The sequence below is a fragment of the Microtus ochrogaster genome, chromosome 18, assembly GCF_000317375.1.
Source record: "Microtus ochrogaster isolate Prairie Vole_2 chromosome 18, MicOch1.0, whole genome shotgun sequence".
In the NCBI taxonomy this organism is placed as follows: Eukaryota; Metazoa; Chordata; class Mammalia; order Rodentia; family Cricetidae; genus Microtus; species Microtus ochrogaster.
In genome coordinates this window covers 6809669-6827882 of record NC_022020.1, presented here as the reverse complement: position 1 = coordinate 6827882, position 18214 = coordinate 6809669, and the positions used below count along the sequence as shown (strand labels likewise).

General features: G+C 41.7%; 1 protein-coding gene across 1 annotated transcript in view; it reads left to right on the top strand.

Annotated features, from left to right (window-relative positions):
• The window catches only part of Osbpl1a (oxysterol binding protein like 1A), a 196079-nt gene that overhangs the window by 69056 nt on the left and 108809 nt on the right, over positions 1-18214 (top strand). The window contains exons 13-15 of the mRNA XM_005355774.3: positions 4171-4293; positions 8472-8553; positions 17949-18055. Coding sequence (XP_005355831.1) covers positions 4171-4293; positions 8472-8553; positions 17949-18055 — 312 coding nt within the window. The remainder of the gene's footprint in view (positions 1-4170; positions 4294-8471; positions 8554-17948; positions 18056-18214) is intronic.

Sequence of the window (18214 nt, the reverse complement as noted above, 5' to 3'; positions counted from 1 at the left end):
AGACTTTTTTTTGTAATTTACTTTTTAAATGTAATTTTAACCTTAGTAGTGTTTCTTTTATGAACCTGAGTGTCCTGTGTTCAGTGCATAATTGTTTAAGATTCTAATATACTCTTGGTTAATTTTTCATTTAATGTGTGTGTATTGTGCTCCCCTATTTTCTTGATTAGCTTTGTTTTGAAGTCTATTTTGTGAGATTAAAATGGCTATATCTGCTTGCTTCTTGGGTTCATTTGTTTGGGATGCCTTTTCCACCTTTTTTCCCAGAGGTGAATATCTATCCTTGATGGTAAGGGGCTTTTCTTTCATACGGCAGAAAGATGGATCCCGTTTTCTAATCTAATCTGTTAGTCTGTATCTTTCTGATTGGGGAATTGAGATTATTAGTATTGAGTGTTAGTATCAGCTGTGTTATTGATTCCTATTATTTGTTGTGATGTGACTCCCCCACCATTTGATTTGCTAGTCTTGGATTATTTATTCACTGTATGTTCAGTTTTCCTTCTAGTGTGTTCTATAGAGCTGGATTGGTAGATAGAAGTTTCTTAAATTTGGTTTTATTGCGGAATATTTTTATTTCTCTTTGATTATGATTGTTAGTCTTGATGGGTATACTAGTCTAAGCTGGCATCTGTGGTGTCTCAGACTTTGAAGAACATCTTTCCAGGCACTTGTGGCTTTTTAGAGGCCCCATTGAGATATCAGATATTATTCTAATGGGGTTGCCTTTACATGTGACTTGGTCTGTTTCCTTTGTATCCTTTAATATCTTTTCTGTGTTCTTACATATGTAGTGTTTTGATTATATTGTAAGGAATTCTTTTTTTGGTCCTATTTATTTGGTGTTTTGTATGCTTCTTGTAACTTCAGATATTCCTTTTTTTTTTTTAACTTTTGTTGAGTCTTTGTGGATTTTACATCATACATCCCACTTACCTCCCATCTCTTTGTATCCACCCTCTGCCCTTGCTATTTCCCGCCCAAAACAAAATTAAAAGAAAACCAAAAATCAAAACAAAACAACAAGCAAACAAATGAATCTTGTGGAGCTATGGTGTGGCCCGGTGTCCATTGCTATGAGTCGTTGGTCTGACCCCAGGCCTCTGGCTTCTGCAGCACTATTGATAATGGCCTCTCACTGGGTCTCCTCTTGGATATCCTGTTGTCCTGTGTTGTGGAGACCCTGCTCTTTTGGATCTGTAGTTTCTTCCCCTTCGCATCCTCCAGCAGTTCATAGAAAAGTGAATTTGTGGTTGCTGGGTTGGTCAGTCCTTCAGCTTTCCTTCATTGTCACTACCGGGGTGAGCCCTGCAGCACTGCCTTGGCCAGCTTACCTAATGCAGGCTATAGCAAGGAGCAGGGCCTGTTCTCTGTTCTCAGTTCCTCAGATCTGCTGTCCACACTCATCACCAGGGCCAGTTCTACTGTTTCGCTCAGGTGAAGTGCAGGGTCCTTTCTCCTAATTGTTGTAGGTGGGCGAATACAGGGGGCAGAAAGCTCTTGCTCTCACACCCTCAGTGATGGTTCTTCTGAGATCCTGACAACAGGGTCAGCTCTCGTGTGCTGCCCAGACAGAGTGCAGAAGCCACTCTTCTGTGTGCCACAACTATTGAGGGGGCATGGCTAGTTCTCCCACTCCTGTGACCCCAGGGGCCAGCTCTCTTGCCTGCAGGTAGCAAGGGGTGGAGGGGGAAGGGCATCTTTCCCTCACCTGTGTCACCACATGTCAGATGGGTGGTGGTGGTGGTGGTCGGGGTCAGCTCACCCATCTCAAGCCCTCACAGCCAATTAGGAACATTTTCTTCTGTGATTTTGTTGAAAGTATTTTCTGTGACTTTGACCTGTTCTTCCTTTGTTTTTATTACTCATGGAGTCCATCTTTTTTGTGGTGTTCCAGATTTCCTGGTTGTTTTGTGACTGGAGTTTTTAGATTTATTGTTCTCTTTGACGGAGGTGATTTCTTCTGCCTTGTCTTCAACACCTGGGACCTCTCTTCCTCTCCCATCTCTTGTGCTTTCTTGGTGAGGTTTAACTCTGAGGTTCTTATTTGACTTCCAAATTTTTTATTTCCAGTTTTGTTTCAGTTTGGGTTTTCTTTAGTGATTCCATTTCTTTAGAAAATTCTACACTCTTGTCTTGAATTGCTTTCATTATTTCACTCAACTGTTTGTTTTCATAGTCTTCATTAAGAGATTTATTCATACCCCCTTTAAGTGTAAGCATATGTAATTGCATTTGAAGTCCGTGTCTTATGCTTTAGTTGCATTGTATTATTCAAGGCCTTCTGCAACAGGTTCGCTGGCTTCTAGTGCAGACACATTGTTTCAGCCGTGGACGCTTGCGTTTTTATGCTGGGATGTAGGTATCTGGAGTTAGGATGTTCAAGTTGTTTTTTGTGTCCTTATCTGTTCTTTTTGTCTCTTTGGTTGCTGTTGTCATGTCTGGATCCTGGGCAAGTGTTGTGGCTGTGGTGACCCTGGCAGAGAGTGTTGTGTAGGTCAGCAGGTGACAACAAAGGAGTGGGAAGGACTAGAAGGGAAGTCTGAAAGTGGCTGTGGGAAAGGCCTACAGCAGAGTTTCTTACCCTTCCTAACGCTGCGACCCTTTAACATAGTCCCTCATGTTGTGCTGATCTCCAACCATAAAATTAGTTCGTTGCTACTTCATAACTGTAATTTGCTACTGTCATGGATAGTAATGTCTGACATGTAGGATATCTGATATGTGACCCTTGTATATGGGTAGTTCAGTTTTCCAAGGGATCAAGACCTCAGGTTGAGAACCGCTGAACTAGAGGGACAGGGCCTATACCAAGAAATGGAATCCTATAGCAATCAAGGTGCATTGGGGGTGGGGTAGGGTGGGGTGTGGTTTCTACAAGCAAGCTGCTACAGGACTAAGAGTAAGCTTGAAGACATTGCAGTGGGGAACAGGAAGGAGAGCAAAAATCACGTATCTGAGTCCCAGCCCCGAGTGGACACTGGACATTCTTGGTCAAGAGTGTTTCTAGGATGGGCATCTAATACGAAGAAATGGAAGTGGGCACAAGAGAAGACCGACTGAGATGAGAAAGAGCTACCGTCGGTCTTGGCTAAGCCTGCTTTGAGCTACACTGTCATGCAGTCAAATCGGGCTCCACTTAGCCAGGATTCCTGGCTCGGTGACGTAATGGGAAATCCATATTTCCTAAAGTAGAATTCATAACCTTAGCTTTTACTTATTTGCTTGCTTAGAAAACTTGATAAAGTGTTTAAAGAGTCTTCCAAAAGGTTTGCCTTGGTTCAGCAAGGAACCTTAAATAATCGAAGTCATTTGTCTCTTAGTATTTCACAGAATTGTAAGAATTGACCACACATAATGCCAAAAGTGAACAAGGAAGTATTTTTAGTCCACTTTGATTTTACAAACTAATTTTAATTGCATTTGGCTTTTTTTTTTTTTTTTTTTTTTTTTTGGTTTTTCGAGACAGGGTTTCTCTGTGGTTTTGGAGCCTGTCCTGGAACTAGCTCTTGTAGACCAGGCTGGTCTCGAACTCACAGAGATCCACCTGCCTCTGCCTCCCAAGTGCTGGGATTAAAGGCGTGTGCCACCACCGCCCAGCTGCATTTGGCTTTTTAAAGATGATCTAAGTTTATTGTGTGCCATTTAATGTTAAGTTCGTAATACTGTGTTCAGGTTTATTGCTGTGTATTAAACTGTGCAACAGTGTTGGAAACCAGCCATTTTCTGTGGAAAAAAAAATGCCTTTCATTGCTTGATTTCTGTAATATATTTGAATACTAGTTAATACATATATGTATAGAGGATTTTTTGTTTTGTTTTGTTTGATTTTGTTTTTTGAGACATGGTTTCTCTGTAACTTTAGAGCCTATTCTGAAACTAGCTCTTATAAAGCAGACTGGTCTCGAACTCACAGAGATCCGCCTGCCTCTGCCTCCTAAGTGCTGGGATTAAAGGCTGGATTCTAAGTACACTGTCTGGCAGTATAGAGGATTTTTTTTAAAGCACTAGGAATATCTTTTTATGAAGATAAAGAAATACTCAGAAAGAAATACTCAGAATGTCACTTTGGGTGCTTTTTTGACCTAGTAATTCCTTCTATGTAAATTTTATGCTTAATAGCTATGTTTTTGGAGCAAAGATGTTTATGTAATTCTTGGATTGTTGCAGACATGGCTGGAGGCCATTGAGGAGCACTCTGCCTACAGCACTCACTACTGCTCTCAGGACCAGGTGACTGATGAGGAAGAGGAGGACACTGTTTCTCCCATGGACCTGAAGGAGGCCTTAGAGGTGAACAGACACTCTTCAACCTCTATACCTAACTCAGTCATGGTTTCTGAAAATTATGATTTCTGACAATAGAAATAATATTGCCCTTTGTTTGGTTGCATTCTACTGATATACCTCTGCTATGATAGTACTATAAAATGTCTCGGTGAAACTGTTGTGATGTTACTGTTTTTATGTTAACTACATTTGTGTTTGGAAACTGCCTCCAGTAGGTGAGAAATGTAGAGTCTGACCTGCTTCCCTTTATGACTTCACTGCATATTTCAGAGTCTCAATAATGCACCATGGTGACACGTTTCTTGGTCAGTAGTTTCATTTAAAACTGCTTACAGTATGTATTGGCCACAGCATAGGGATAGGGTAAAGCATCAGGAATGAGTGGAGACATCTTTATCTGAAGACAATACTACCTTATCCATTCCTGACAGTAGGTATCTTGCAGGGAGCAGGGGTTAGTCACTTTGCTGGCTGTCTCCTTTAAATGCATAGTGTTTATCATAAATGTTGATAGATCTGGGAGACGTAGACCCACAAGGAGAAGCCTGTTTAAGTTTAAATAGTTATCTCAAGTACATGAATTTTCCTCCTAAATTTAACCATATGAAAATTAAGTGGATTATTTAAAGAATTTGCATGTTTCTAAGAAAACAAGTCTAATGACATTGTTTACTAATATCTACAGAGTTTTAGTGACATAAGAACCTCTAATCTCAGATGAGCAAAGAATGTTAGGCTCCATCATTCCTAATTTTAATTTATGATAGAATATCAGAGAATTTGAACTCATCTGTGCTTTGTGGAAGATATCTGATAGACTGTGTTAGCGATTGCTTTATCTGTACTGTTTTAAAGTGTAATATGTAATGTAATAGCCACAAACATGATTCTTAGACCAGTCCATTTTACAAAAATAACATCCACCACAATATTTAGAATTACATCAAAACTTAGGAAGTAGGGGCTGGTGAGGGAGCTCAGAGGTTGAGAGCACTTGCTGTTCTTGTAGAGGACCAGTCTAGTTCCTAGCATTCATGCCTTGTAATGCCAGCTCTAGGGAACCCGGTGCCCTCTTCTGGACTCTCTTAGTATCTACACTCAGTACAGGGCCATACCTCTACCAGAGCCATCCTGATCCTAGTTGCTGGGGCTACCACTGGGAGTTAGGATGGTGACCAGGCCGAGCTGCTGCCTGAGGCCATGTCTGGGTTCGTGACCCAGCTGCAGCCAGAGTCTGTTGAAGTCTGTAGCCCGGGTTGCCACTAGGGTCAATATAGAGGCCCAGGATCTGGACCAGAGACTGTAGCTCTTGTTGCTTTTTGAGGGCCATGTCACAGCAGGGGCCATGCAGATATAAGTGGACTGCTCTGCCACCCAGGGTCATGGCATCATCTGAGCCCAGGCTGCTGCTGAGGCCATGTCAGGGTCCATGGCCCTATAGCAGCCAGGGTCTGGATTGACATATGGGGCACCTGTTGCCACCAAGAGCCATGAGAATGCTCAGGGTCAGATCAGCCACCTGAGCGCAGGTTAGTGTCCAAGGGCCAGGAAGCATCCAGTTCTGAGTGGCCTGCCCTGCTACATGAGGTCATGATGACGTCTGGATCAGATGGCCCTACTACAGCCAGGGTCTGTGCTGCTGTCCAGTGCATCTCTTACACTGAAGGCTGTACAGACACCAGAGATCAAGGGCCATGTTGGTGTCTCAGGTCCATACTGCCACTAGGGCCGTCAGTGGTGATATGCAGACCCCGCCATTGTTGAGAACCATGTCAGAGTCCATGGTTCTACCATGGCTGGGGTCTATGCTGAAGTCTGGGTCCTGCATTGCCACCAAAGGTTACATAGAAGCCCAAGGTTAGGGCCACAACCATTCCCACCTGAGTGACCAGTCCCTCCACCCAGAGCCAGGATGTCTACTAGGCCCAAGCTGCTGCTAAGGCCTATTTCTGGGTCCATGGCCCAGCTACAGCTGTGTGGATTTTGTGGCCTGTGTCACCTCAGGAGGCCCTAGGAACCATGTGAGATGAAATCAAAGGGCCATGCTGAGCCAACCACACCCTTTGCTAACCCTGAGAAAGCTGGTCTTGCCTCTCGCTGGACACTACAGCAAGAGAACTGTCCCCTGCATGTTGGAGAGATGGCTCCACCCCTCACGACAGGCCAGGGTGAACAACCCTGAGGGCATGCAGGTAGGGGAACTGACTCCAACTACTTGCCCAAATAGGTGGCTCCAGGGGCCTGGACTGACCAGCTTGGCTACCACCCAGGCCCACAGCCTGGTCTTTGGTTGACCCATCCTAGCATCTACCTCATCTAGGACCTGCTAGAGCTGGTGAAGAGACTGGTCCTGTGGAATGATACCCCCAAGTTCTCCAAGACTAGTGGCAGCCACAGGATATCCCAGAGGAGTTCTGGTTAGGCTCCAGTGATGATGGTGTACCAGAAACCAGAGACCTTGAACCAGACCAGGACTCATTGTAATGAACATTTGACAATAAAACTAATGAGACAAAAAGGTACCTTATACAGCACACTGAAACCTCCATTGCCACCAGGGTGAATGAAGAGGTGTTGGAGAAACAGGGGAGAAGATTTTTTGTTTGTTTGTTTTGTTCTTTTTTTGTTGTTGTTTGCTTGATTGCTTATTTTGATCTATTTCCTTTTGTGGGTGGGGTGTGGCAGGGATGAGGGGAGAGTGGGGGTGGAGGGGGTGGGAGGGGGTAAGCCAGGAGTTGAACGGAATTGGGTGCATGATATGCAACTTCCAAAAAGTAAATAAAGAAGTTTGTTTTGTTTTTGTTTTTTAAAAAGCTTTGATGTAAATATGCTAAGTGAAGAAGCATGTGACTCCAGATTTTACAGATGGCACTGGGGGGGGGGTGAGGTCCTAGTTATAACCCGGGAGCTATGCTGAGCATCAGATCTCGAGTGTGCAGTTGGAGCCCGTGCTTCCTTAGACGGCTTGCACCGTGGAAAGGAAATGAGTAAGCAGTGGCATTGACTTGGCCGTGAGCAGGAATAATAACGTGCATAGTGCAAGAATGGTCTTCTATTAATAAGTCAAGAGTAATGCATTTAGTTGCAGTGAGTGTTTCTAGAGCGACTTCCTATCTTTCAACCTGAATTCACAGGCACTGTCTGAAAAATGAGCAGCAAACTAGCTCTCTCTTTATAGGACTTGAAATTACAGAGTATAAGCATTCCTTTCTTGATAAATAAGTGAACATGTGTTATATTTAGATGTCATTAGGAGTCTCTAAACACATTGAAAGGAGAACACTGCCTGTCACTAATGTGGTCCCATGAATAATTCTGCTGCGGTTGGGTTGAGCTTTATAAGCACTAAAACATTTATAAAGTGGAATAGGAGAAAAGAGTATTCACCTGTGTCACCTTGTGCACAGCTACACTAGTTTAATTTTAAATAGGCAAATGTTTTGTGTTTGGCCAGTTGAGGTTACGAATACAGAGTAAGGAAGCTGAGCCCATCACTCTGCCCACAGTAGTGATTCTTATATTTACAAAGTCTTGGTTCGCAGAATAAATATTTTCAGTTACCACAGCCAAGCAATTCCAGTATGGTTTTCTTGCTTATTCCTCCTGCTGTATAACGCCAGCCTAAAGTCGACAGTGATTTGCACTGTGCTCTTTGTCTGCTCGCGGCTGGGAGATGAGTTAGAGGGTGGATCTTCACATTCATGTTTTGCTTGTAGGGATCTTACTGTGGAGAACTTAAAATTTCAAGGAAGACTACGCTCCATAATTGACTTTACCTTATTTTCCTGAGCTTTAGCTTAGTTAAGGAAATGTGCTGCTTGGTCTGATGGTGTGGGTGGAGGCAGTGTGTATGTGAAATGCTGAGTGAAAAATTAGCCCGTGGTTTCCAAATGTTAGGGCCATCTGTGTTTTTTGAAGAAAAAAAAGACAAAAAAAATACGGTTTTAAAATGTATCCCTGAGAAATGCATTTTATAATTTTTTGGAATTTATTCATATTTAGCAAATCAAAGAAATTAACTTCACATATGCATGGTGTAATGAGAGAGTATTGTGATTTCATGCAGTTGTATGGTGTCTGTTATGTATCTGAATTGCAAGTTTTGATAGAAACATTAATTCATAAATAATTTTGAAAGTTCTTTATTGGTTTATTTTAATTTTGCCTTTTTTTTCTTTCAGAGAGCACAAACATGTCAACAGAGACTAGATAAGGAAATTTACAACTTTGTCAAAATGATTAAGGAGTGTGATGTGGCCAAAGGTAAGAAGAGAGAGAAAAGATGAATTACTCTAGACCCCCCACTCTTGACCCTGTCAGTTTTTGTGACTGCACATTTTAGACTTTGTGTGTGTGTGCATGTGCATGTGTGTGCACCATGCCTGCTTGTTTGTACCATAGCATGTGTGTGAAGGGGCAGAGGACAACTTATAGGAGTCAGTTCTTTCCTTACTTCAAGTGAGCCAAGGGGCATGGCACTCGGGTTGTCAGGATTGGCCACAGGTACCTCTACCCACTGAGCCATCTACCCACTGAGCCATCCAACCACTGAGCCCTCTAACCACTGAGCCATCCAACCACTGAGCCCTCTGATCACTGTGCCATCTCACCAGCTCCCATTTCTCATTTTGATAACACTGCTTTGAAAAATATTAGATGATGCTGTCTTTTACGCCCGTGCTGGTATACTCCCCACACCCATCCTTCCACGCCTTGTAGAGCAAATTCCATTACCGACACCTGCTTTGACTTGGACCTCTGATGGAGTCAGCAAACAGGAGGGCTTCTTCAAGGGATGGGTGGAGAGGATGGGAGAAGTAGACCAGAGATTTATCTCTGTTCCCTCTGTAACAGGATAAAATGGGTTTGCATGTTGATGAGTGCACAGACCCATATAGCACACCCAGAATAGAGGTTTATGCTTGAGTAAGGAGAGCACTAGCATTGTTTATCAGGAGACCCTCACATGCTCGTATAGGAATGCATGGGTAGGGGTGGGCACATTTCTGAGCATGCTCTGTTTCTGTTTGCGTTTCTGTTTTACATGCTTAGTGCAGAGAGAAATCCGGGAGATCCACATTGCTGTGGGCAGAGACTCTGGCATTATGAGCCAAGTTTCTCCAGGTCACCTAGATGAATGAGCCACAGTAGTGATTACAGCTGTTTCATGAGTTTCTTTAAAGAGCCTTAGCTGACATAAAAGAACCAACGTGCTAAGCCTGTTCCCAGTCTTTGAAAGGGCAGCCAACTCTCAGGTCTACAGAACATCACTTCCCTGGATTGTATCTTCATTTGAGATCTTTAATGACGCATGTTTTAACTGGTTCCTGCTAGGGTGTCCCTTCAAAGTAACCTCCTATCCCTGTTGAGGCTACAAAGGTTCTTCTGTATCCTGGCTGATGTTTTGAAATTGGGATTTCATAACTAGATGATTCACAGGTGTTGAATCTCAGTCATTCTGACTCCACCCACAAAGTAGGTAGGAACAGTAGGAAAGTGCCCTTCTCTCTTGTTGGATCCCAGAGAATTTTTTCTACCATGATCCTGCCCCACAGTGTGTGTATTTACAAGGGTTTACACTCTTGATTTAGGAGAGTGTCTTGGTTATTATTTCGATGCTGTGATAAAACACCATGCTCATAGTATGTTGGAGAGGAAGGGTTTATTTCTCTTTTACTTCTGCATCATTGTCCATCAAGAGAGGAAGTCAGGACAGAAACTCAAACAGGGAAGAAACCTGGAGGCAGGAGCTGATGCAGAGGGATGTTTCTTTCTTTCTTTTTTTTTGTTTTTTGTTTTTTGTTTTTCGAGACAGGGTTTCTCTGTAGCTTTGGAGCCTGTGCCAGAACTAGCTCTGTAGACCAGGCTGGCCTCGAACTCACAGAGATCCGCCTGCCTCTGCCTCCCGAGTGCTGGGATTAAAGGCGTGGCTCAGAGGGATGTTTCTTACTGTCTTACTCTCCATGACTTGCTCAGCCTACTTGCTTTTAGTACCCAAGACCACCTGCCCAGAGATGACACTCGCCCTACCGACTTGCCCATAGAGCAGTCTTATGGAGTGCTTTTCTCAGCTGAGCTGCTCTCTGCCGAAATGACTCTAGCCTGTGTCAGTTGACGTAAAAACTAGCCAGCATAGAGGGAGTGCCTCAGGGTGCCCCCATGTCTCGTCAGTCCTCGGGTTCATGTTGTTCAGCACCCACTTTCCTTACCCTTCCACTATATCCTGCAAGATCAGTCTCGACTTTTCTTATCTGTGGGTCTCCTTTTGAGCTCTTCTGCCTGTTACATTGTTGTTGCCATTCTAGTTGGCATCTTCATTGGTAGGGTTGGGCAGGTGATCGCCTTTTGCCGATCTAGTCTGCCAACTTTGCTGCTCTAATTGAGCAATTCAATTCCTCTTTACCTGTAAGAAATTCAAAGCAGGGTATGCTTGATAGTTTCCAGCCTACAATTTTTAGAATTGCATTATTTTTGGTCAACCCAATGTCTTTATTCATTCCCACAATCTTTCTGTTTTGCTTCTCGAAAAATGTATCACCACACAGCTTCCTAAAACTGTACCTGTAGCTGCTCTTTTCCCTGTGTGTCCATTGTCATTTCCTCCACACCCCAAAACACTGTCCCATCAACCCTTCATTACTCTGCTGTTCACTGGAGCTGTCTTTCCCACAAAGCCCAGCAGTGTTTTCTCTCTCTGTCTCAGTGGAATCCTCCTCAGTACAGTTAGAGATGTCCCTTATGATTAGGCCTGTTCAGCCTTGCCTGAGCCTCAGTGCCTGAAGGGTGTGCTGTGAAGTCTGAGTTGACGGACTATGGCCTCAGTCTACTTACTTTAATAATGTTCTTTCTCTTCCTTCTTTGTCCCCTGTTCAGCAACATGAACTTTTTCATATGTGTCAGGTTCTCTTAGCATGTGATGATCACAAGGTGTGAGGTGGGAGTTCTTCCTCATCGTCTTCTAAGTGGTTTCCCACCTTTCCTGATGTCTAAGACTAGCCTCAGTGTCCTTGCTGTATGTTTCCAAGTCACTTTGCACGTTCTCCCTTCAGAGCCTAAGCAATCTTTTATAGTTGTATGTGTGTTCCCCCTCTGGGCGGGTCTACACTTTCAGAAAAGACAGGAAGATCAAGGAACAGCATGGGTCACAGGGTTGCCTGTAGTAAGCTCCATTATGTAGCCATTGGAGACGGCTTCCCCCTTGGTTCAGGCTGACTTTTAGGCAGCATGGTTGGGAAGGAGGCCAGCAGGTGAGCAGTGTGCTGTATAACTAGATGACCTAATGTGCCCTACTTCTGCCGAAGTCTGTAGCAGTCAGGAGGACAGCATATGGTGTTTTCAAATGTGGCCCAGCTTCTCACATTGACGCATCGTCACTTTATTCTTTGTGGCCCAGACCTTACCAGGATGTCTCCTGGACCTGCCGAGGTGGGGCTCTCGGTCATGGCTCTGCCCTAATTACTGTTTATTTCAGTTCTGTTCTCACAATGGCAGTCAGGAGCTATGCAAGCCAATAAGTAACTTTGAGAGTTTCTATTCATTTGGATTAAAATGAACTTTACTGCTTCATTTCACCATTATTAGTTAAAGAATTCAAAATATGTGGCCATAGTTCTGCTGGCTGCTGCCGTTTAGTTGATCTGATAGGGTCTGCCCAATTGGGGTTCCTGGAAAAGAATCAATTTTTTTAAAAATAAAATTTTTAAACATGATTCATTCTTTCTCTTGTTCACCTTTTTTTCGTGCATTCTAAAATCTGCAAGGGGCTTTTCCCTTTCTGTATACAAGTTTTGCAAAGACAAAGGCTTTCTGTCATTCTTTTTTTCTCTAGAACTTTCTTTGTGAAATACATATTACTTTTATAACTCACAAATAAATATCTTCTTTTTTGCAAAGTTTTTAATGCAATATATTCTGATCATGGGATTCCCCCAACATCTCTTCTCAGCTCCTCCCTTACCCACCCAAGAAAGGGTGGGAGACTCCCTTTATTTCTCTCCCTTTAGAAAGCAAACAAACAAAAACTCCAAACAAACCAGAATATAAAAAGGAAGAGAAAAGAACAAGACACATGCTCTTCTTAAACCTTCATCTCAGCCCCTCGAATGGTGCCTTCTGCATGGCTTCTGCTCAATAAATGGTATGCGAAATCCTGTACCTCTCCAGAGTTGCCTTGATCTTACTGCGGCTCTGTCTTCTCTAGGACAGCGTTTTCCATAGGGTGTTTCATACAGCTTGCATTTAGCAACAGTGTTGTGTTGACAGAGGTTTCTGTTCCACCAGGTCCTCCAGTCTTTCAGTCCTGTAGAAATACACAGGGGCCTACGTTAATTATAAACTGCTTGGCCTAGTAGCTCAGGCTTCTTACTAACTCTTATAACTTATATTTCATAATTCTTGTCTGTGTTAGCCACATGGCTTAGTACCTTTTTTGGTGAGACAGTTACATGTTACTTGCTCTGTGTCTGGCTTCCTCTGTGTCAACTATGGACAGACTCTTTCCTGTTCCCAGGATTCTCCTATTCCTCTTGCCCTGCCTCTATTTCCTGCCTGGTCGCCCCACCTATACTTTCTGCCTGGCTACTGGCCAATCAGCATTTGTTTAAAATACAAGTGACAGGGTACAGACCATTGTCCCACACAGAATGCCAACGTGGGGTTGACTAAATTTATTTAAAAGTCTGAGAGAGCTTGGGAAGTTATTCTAGACAGAAATGAATAGAGTTAAGCACAGCTTCTTGATAGCATTTTCTCAGGTGGGCTCTGTATGCTAGAGGTAAGCGCTCTCATTTAAGAGAGGCTTCCTGACTCAGCTTTACTGCAAAACCTTGCAGCTCTTTTAAGAGGCCCTGCCACCAAACATTTAAATGGTGTTTATGAATTGCCAACAGTATGCTTCCTGGTGGTGTCAGGGACCTTGAAATGCCATAGAGTTGTGGCAATAAACATGGCTCCAGCCAGTACTTCTGCCATGAGGCTAGACTATCAGAAAAAAAGGTATGGGCTGGATCCAGCCATCAAAGCCACGGCTTTAATACTAGCCATATTGCTTAGCAAATTAAAGACTCATATGGTCAGAAAAAGAGATCTACAGTAAAGATAAACTCAGATGAAGAAAACCTCTAAGAGGTTTACAGTGTGTTTAAAAATATATGTAGGCTTGGGAGAGAAAAGAAAAAGCATAATGTCCTTAAAAGTAAAAAGAAAAAAAAGAGAGTAGTTGGGTGTGGTGGCACACACCTTTAATCCCAACACTTGGGAGGCAGAGGCAGGCAGATCTCTGTGATTTCAAGGACAGCCTGGTCTATAGAATGAGTTCCAGGACAGCCAAAGATACACAGGGAAAACCTGTCTCAAAATGTCAAAAATTAAAAATAAAAGAAATAGAGTTTAAAATAAAGCCATGTAAAGATGAAAAATACACAGAGAGTCTGGATACTGTATGTTATTGAGTTGTCTTTGAATTGTATGACGGCTGAGGAAGGAACAACAGCTGCTAAAAGATTTATTTATAAATGCTGCTGGATTAATCCAACATACATATTTTGAAAATGCCTTGACTTCAAAAATTTAAGTCAAAAGGTATGTTACTTTGGAGAAGAGGTTTTGCTTTTGTTTCCACAGGACATGAGAGGCTGTGGATTCATTCCGGGCTAAGAAAAATCAGGTTTGACCAAGGAAGACCCCATGAAGAATCTCCAATAGGAGCAGATGGGCCAGATGATCCAACATTTCAGAGGACTTCTATTAGAGTTTCCTCTGAGTTCTACATTCAGAACAGTTTAAGACTTGCTAGCTGAGATGATTTTTCACAGAATTTTCCAGTCAGGACTTGACTGTAATTCAAAATTTTCTTTAGGTCCCAATAAGATTATCGGTGCCCCCATCCAGCAGGAAGTAGACTGGAAAACTACACCTGTGTTCCCCCAAAAATAGATTTTGTATGTTTGCCTTTGTTTAGAATATTGGTTACAAGTTGTTATGGATAATGGTCAGGAGAAAAGCTAACCAAAGTAGATTTGATTCAGAGTTCTTGTCTAAAAAAAGCGGGGGAATGCTGTGCTGTACCCTGTCACTTGTATTTTAAACAAACACTTATTGGCCAGTAGCCAGTCAGGAAGTATAGGTGGGGCAAGAAGAACGGTAGAATCCTGGGAACAGGAAAGAGTTTGTCCACAGTCAACAAAGAAAAATCCAGACACAGAGCAAGCAAGATGTGACTGCCTTGCCGAAAAAGGTACCAGGCTACATGGCTAACACCAACAAGAATTATGGGATAATATAAGTTATAAGAGTTAATAAGAAGTCTGAGCTACTAGGCCAAGCAGTTTTAATTAATGTAGACCTCTGTGTATTTCTATGGGACTGAACTGCAGGACCGGGTGGGACAGAAACTTCTGTCAAAAGTGTTGTTACTGTTCTTTAAGATTCAGGTCAGTTCTCCCCAATCCATAATTGCTCCATAATAGCTGGAGAGCTAACATTTTTAAAGAATGCTTTATTTGTTTGTTCTTTGAGTTTTATCACATCATTAGTAAGTTATTATTTAACCCATTAATACTGTACTTTGAGATATATATATATACAAGTCTTTAGTCCAATTAGTGTGAATTACATACACATAATAAACAGATACCAATATATAGAACATTCCAATGTATGTTGAAAGAGTTCATTAGGAAGTGCATGCTGTACAAATCCACTTTTAAGATCTTCAGTAAAGTGACTCCATCTCCCGTCCCCATTCCTCTATGCAGTGTTACTGGCACATCCTTGGCTTTGATGTTGAAACTAACATCTTAATTTGAGTCAGTAGATAAATTTATATTCTTGGGTCATGTATATTGTCATATTTCTTGGTTTTTTTCAAGTTACAATTTTATACAGATATTTTTTAAAAGATATAATTTTTTATTTGTATGTCTCATTTTATTGCTTTTAGGAAAGAATACTGTTTTTGTGAGGATTTCGTTTTATTCTGATCTGGTAGTAAAGTCAGATTGAAAGATTATTTTTATTCTCAGTGTGTGTGTGTTTATGTGTGTGCATGTGTGTGCACATGTGTAGATCAGAGATAGCTCACCAGGTAGGCTGTGTGGTAAGAGTGTATATGAATAACAAGGTGGAGTGACAAATTCATTCATTGGTGGTGTCATCAAGCCCAACATAAATCTTCAAAGAAGGCTTCCTAGGAGAATGACATTTGAACTACAATTTGGAAGTCTATTAATATATGTATTTTCCAGTTGGGGAAACCTGTTAATATTAGGACATGCGACACTTAGAGAAGTAATACCTCAAACAAAGGTTTGGGAGGGACAGAGTAGGAGGCTCTTCCAGGCAAACAAGTGTTTGTAAGCAAACAGCCTGACTTACAGCAATCTTGATGGTGTCTTCAGGATCACAAGATTCATGGGCTTGTTCTGAGATAGAAGCTTGCCTACACTGAGATTTAATCTGCTGCATAGACAGAAGAAACAATTATGTTCTTGATGTTTTTAAAGCTTACCCAATTAAAATTTGCACAGTATAATCATAAAAATGACAGGTTGTGAGCTTTTTATGTCTCTAAAGTTAAGATTTTTCCAGTATGATCTTCTCGCAGCTTTCATGACTAAAAATAATTTTAGTGCAAAAATAATTTTCATCTCACAATTATCAGCTATATTTTGTAGGAGACAAATAAGGTAGCATAGTAGCCATTTTGCATTCTTGCATGTCAGGTTAGTTTCCATATTAATAGCCTAAGACATTTTTAGCTGATCACCTTTCTAAGAAGTCAGGTGGTCTTTCTCATTGTGTTGCAGTATATAAACCTGATTGTCTAAGAAGCATTACTGTGTGAACTGGTCACATGTAATGCTGAGGTCAGTCTTCAACCAGGGGTCCTCAGGTCTTTAAGCAAACTGCCTCAAAAATTAGGGTTCATCTCAAGACCTTGTTTCAGTAGTAGTTTGCCAGGGAAATGAAGTGTGTGTGTGTTTTGTGTGTGTGTGTGTGTGTGTGTGTGTGTGTGTGTGTGTGTGTGTGTGTGTGGTGTTTAGAAGGTTTGGAGAATGAGTTTACTGAAGTACATTTAAGTATTATGTGTTTGAATAATATTTGTTTTGTGTTAGTGAAATATCTAAATCAGAATTTATCTATAAGGTGGTTCTTATTGGGGATGATTACGTGTGTGGTGGTACTTTCTTAAAACACAGATCCATGATTTAATCTTAATGTCATTTGTGTCACAAAAGTGGAAAATTACTAGATTACCCAGAACATTTATGGAAGGCAAAGGCTGGGTCTGTTTTTCTCCTGTGTGTCTCACAGTTGTGTGTGACATCTGTTACATTTCTATTGCTGAAGTACCAGACATCCAGCATGTGCTACTTTCTTAGGCATTTAACAAGTGTGTGGAGAATAAACCTTGAGGTGTATACCAAAGATCCCAAATGAAAGACTAAGTCTGTAAAGTCGTTTATTCCAGCGCTCAGCCATGTGTGTGTTCAGAGCAGTTGTCACTGGGGGACCTGTGGGGCTGCTCGCCCTGATTCTAAGGGAAGGTGATTCGTTTCTGTGTTTACCATTTTCCCCTTTTGTTGCTCACTTTGCCTTATGAGTTTGGATACATATTTTTCTTATATAGGACCCCTTTCCCTAAGTCATATTAATGTAGACAATTTTGAAATATTGGAAGTAAGACTAAGGAAAATTGGTGTTTAGTGTTTACCACCCTTCATGGTTACATAAACACTTGCACACATGTTTTTAGTGATATGCCTGAGATCCTAAACTTTCCTCCTCAGACAATCGTTCCTTTCCAGCTGGAAGTGTTGGCATCTCAGTGGGACCTAACTGTTGATGGCCTGATGTTCGCTTAGTTTCTCTTTGGATGAATTGGCTCTATTTATGTTTTCCAGTTTTATTTTAATGAAGTTTTATTAGATATTAAGAATTTTATCTGGTTGGAAGAATAAATTTAAATGATTTTAGTATGTAATTAACAAAATGCCAAGCATTTCTCTTGCATAAATCTGGACAGGATATTCATAGCATTTTACTCATTTTTAGTGATAAATGTCTATTTTTCAGCTTTCTCTCACGTCCATTTTTCTTCTTTCTCTCTCATTTTTCTTTTCTTTCTTTTTTAAATGGGTACATGGTTAACATTTGTCCTGCCATTTTATTCTTTGTTCCTAGCTTAAGCATACGGGATACATTTTTGAAAGCACAAATACCACTTATGCCAAACATTTTTCCAAATAAGAGCTAGAGGAAGTTGAATTAATGCCGCCTTCAGATATGTTAGCCTCCATGTCAACCACAGAATTATTTTTGTCTCTTTTTAGCACTTCACTTTTGAATAAAATTACTTCCCCAGCAGAGCCTGTCATGAGGGAAATGCTGTGTTATAAGCAGTACTTGCTGCCCCTGTTGTCTGCTTTCCCTAAGCATCACAAACTGTAAAGTCCTATCCGTCCTTCTGGGGTTCTCTTCTGGTACTAACTGAAGCATGTCATGGCAGCAGGTATTTGCCTACAGTAGAAAGAAGCACACCATGTCCCCCTCTGCACAGCAGGAGAATGCGAGGAGTTTGTGGCCAGAGAGTGCTGTGTGGTTTTGCTTTAACAATTACTTCACATCTCACTGTGTGTGCCCAATTGTGTTGTTTCTAGACATGCTTCCATCATTTCTTCAGAAAGCCGAAGTTGTCTCTGAAGCTTCTAGAGAGACCTGTGTGGCGTTGAGTGACTGCCTCAACATCTTCACTAAACAAGAAGGGGTAGGTCATTCAGAATTGAATTTTTAAAAGCAGTTGCTTAGGTGTTACCATGCCTAATTATCTGATAAGCCATTGTGTTCAAGCTGTCCAAAAGTAGCACAAAATTAGTATTATCAAAGGAAATGAAAACTTCATTTTCCATCATTTCAGAACTTACTC